Below are 1,369 nucleotides of genomic sequence, written 5' to 3'. Positions count from 1 at the left end.
GAGATTAAATTCTGAGATTAAAGTCAAAATTCTGATATTAAAGTCAAAATTCTGAGATTAAATTCTGAGATTAAAGTCAAAATTCTGATATTAAAGTCAAAATTCTGAGATTAAAGTCAGAATTCTGAGATTAAATTCTGAGATTAAAGTCAAAATTCTGATATTAAAGTCAAAATTCTGAGAGAAAAGTCAGAATTCTTAGATTAAAGTCAGAATTCTGAGATTAAAGTCAAAATTCTGAGATTAAAGTCAAAATTCTGAGAATCAAGTCAGAATTCTGAGAGAAAAGTCAAAATTCTGAGATTAAATTCTGAGAATCAAGTCAAAATTCTGAGATTAAAGTCAAAAGTCTGAGAAAAAAGTAAGAAATCTGACATTAAATTCTGAGAATCAAGTCAGAATTCTGAGGAAAAAAGTAAGAATTCTGAGATTAAAGTCAAAATTCTGATAATCAAGTCAGAATTCTAAAAAAAAAGTCAGATTTCTGAGAATAAAGACTTTTTTCCCATAATAAACTGAAACATATTCAAAAATCAGTTAACTTTTTATTCAGTGGCCCTAATCCTCTTCCGTAGGTTGCAGGCCCCTCTTGTATGTAAATATTTGGTGCAGCTGTCTGTGGAGCGTGGGGGGCGTGGCTGTCCCGCACAGGGCGCGGGGTCTGTCACCGCAGCGTCCTCCCCTCTGCTCTGCAGGCGGAGCGCTCTCTGACCACAGAGCTGACAGCAGATAACATCCTCTCTTCCCTGCTGATCCTCTCATTGCAGTGTTTTGGTCTACGTGTCGAGTTGAAGCGCTGAGAAGTTGAACAGGAACTGATCGGAACCAGAAAACATCACTTTGAGGGAAACTTTGCGCTCAGACGCTGCTTCTACAGGAACAAGAAGGCATTTATAAAGTCTAAGCGATGATCCCCATTCTACCTGAAATGCTCCTTTAATGGATAAATACTGAATGCAGGACTTTAGATCGGCTCTAACTGGACACACCATCATCACCATCATCATCGTCATCTTTCCTCCATTCAGACCATGCAGCAGGAGCGCCTGCTCAAAGTGTTGGTGATCGGAGACCTGGGTGTGGGCAAGACGTCCATCATAAAGCGCTACGTCCACCAGGTGTTCTCCCAGCACTACAGGGCCACCATCGGGGTGGACTTCGCCCTCAAAGTGCTCCACTGGGATCACAAGACGGTGGTGCGGCTGCAGCTGTGGGACATCGCTGGTGAGTTTCCCTGATCACATCCAGCACAGATGGTGTGTGTGAAGCCCTACACTGTCAGCAGGAAATCATGCTGCTGGATATCCTGTTTACTTTTCTTCAAATCAATAGGGGAACACCCCCCAAAATAAATAGATAAGTAAAAATT

At 41.3% G+C, this 1,369-nt stretch overlaps 1 protein-coding gene across 1 annotated transcript in view; it reads left to right on the top strand.

Moving 5' to 3' along the window:
• The first annotated feature begins 683 nt into the window (after nt 1-683).
• Nucleotides 684-1,369, top strand: part of LOC107091990 (ras-related protein Rab-38-like) — a 32,943-nt gene continuing 32,257 nt past the window's right edge. Inside the window, exon 1 of the mRNA XM_015386254.1 lies at nt 684-1,224. Coding sequence (XP_015241740.1) covers nt 1,032-1,224 — 193 coding nt within the window. The 5' untranslated portion in view covers nt 684-1,031. The remainder of the gene's footprint in view (nt 1,225-1,369) is intronic.

This window comes from Cyprinodon variegatus, unplaced genomic scaffold, assembly GCF_000732505.1.
Source record: "Cyprinodon variegatus isolate N-32 unplaced genomic scaffold, C_variegatus-1.0 Scaffold361, whole genome shotgun sequence".
Lineage (NCBI taxonomy): Eukaryota > Metazoa > Chordata > Actinopteri > Cyprinodontiformes > Cyprinodontidae > Cyprinodon > Cyprinodon variegatus.
This window is presented reverse-complemented; position numbering and strand designations above follow the sequence as displayed.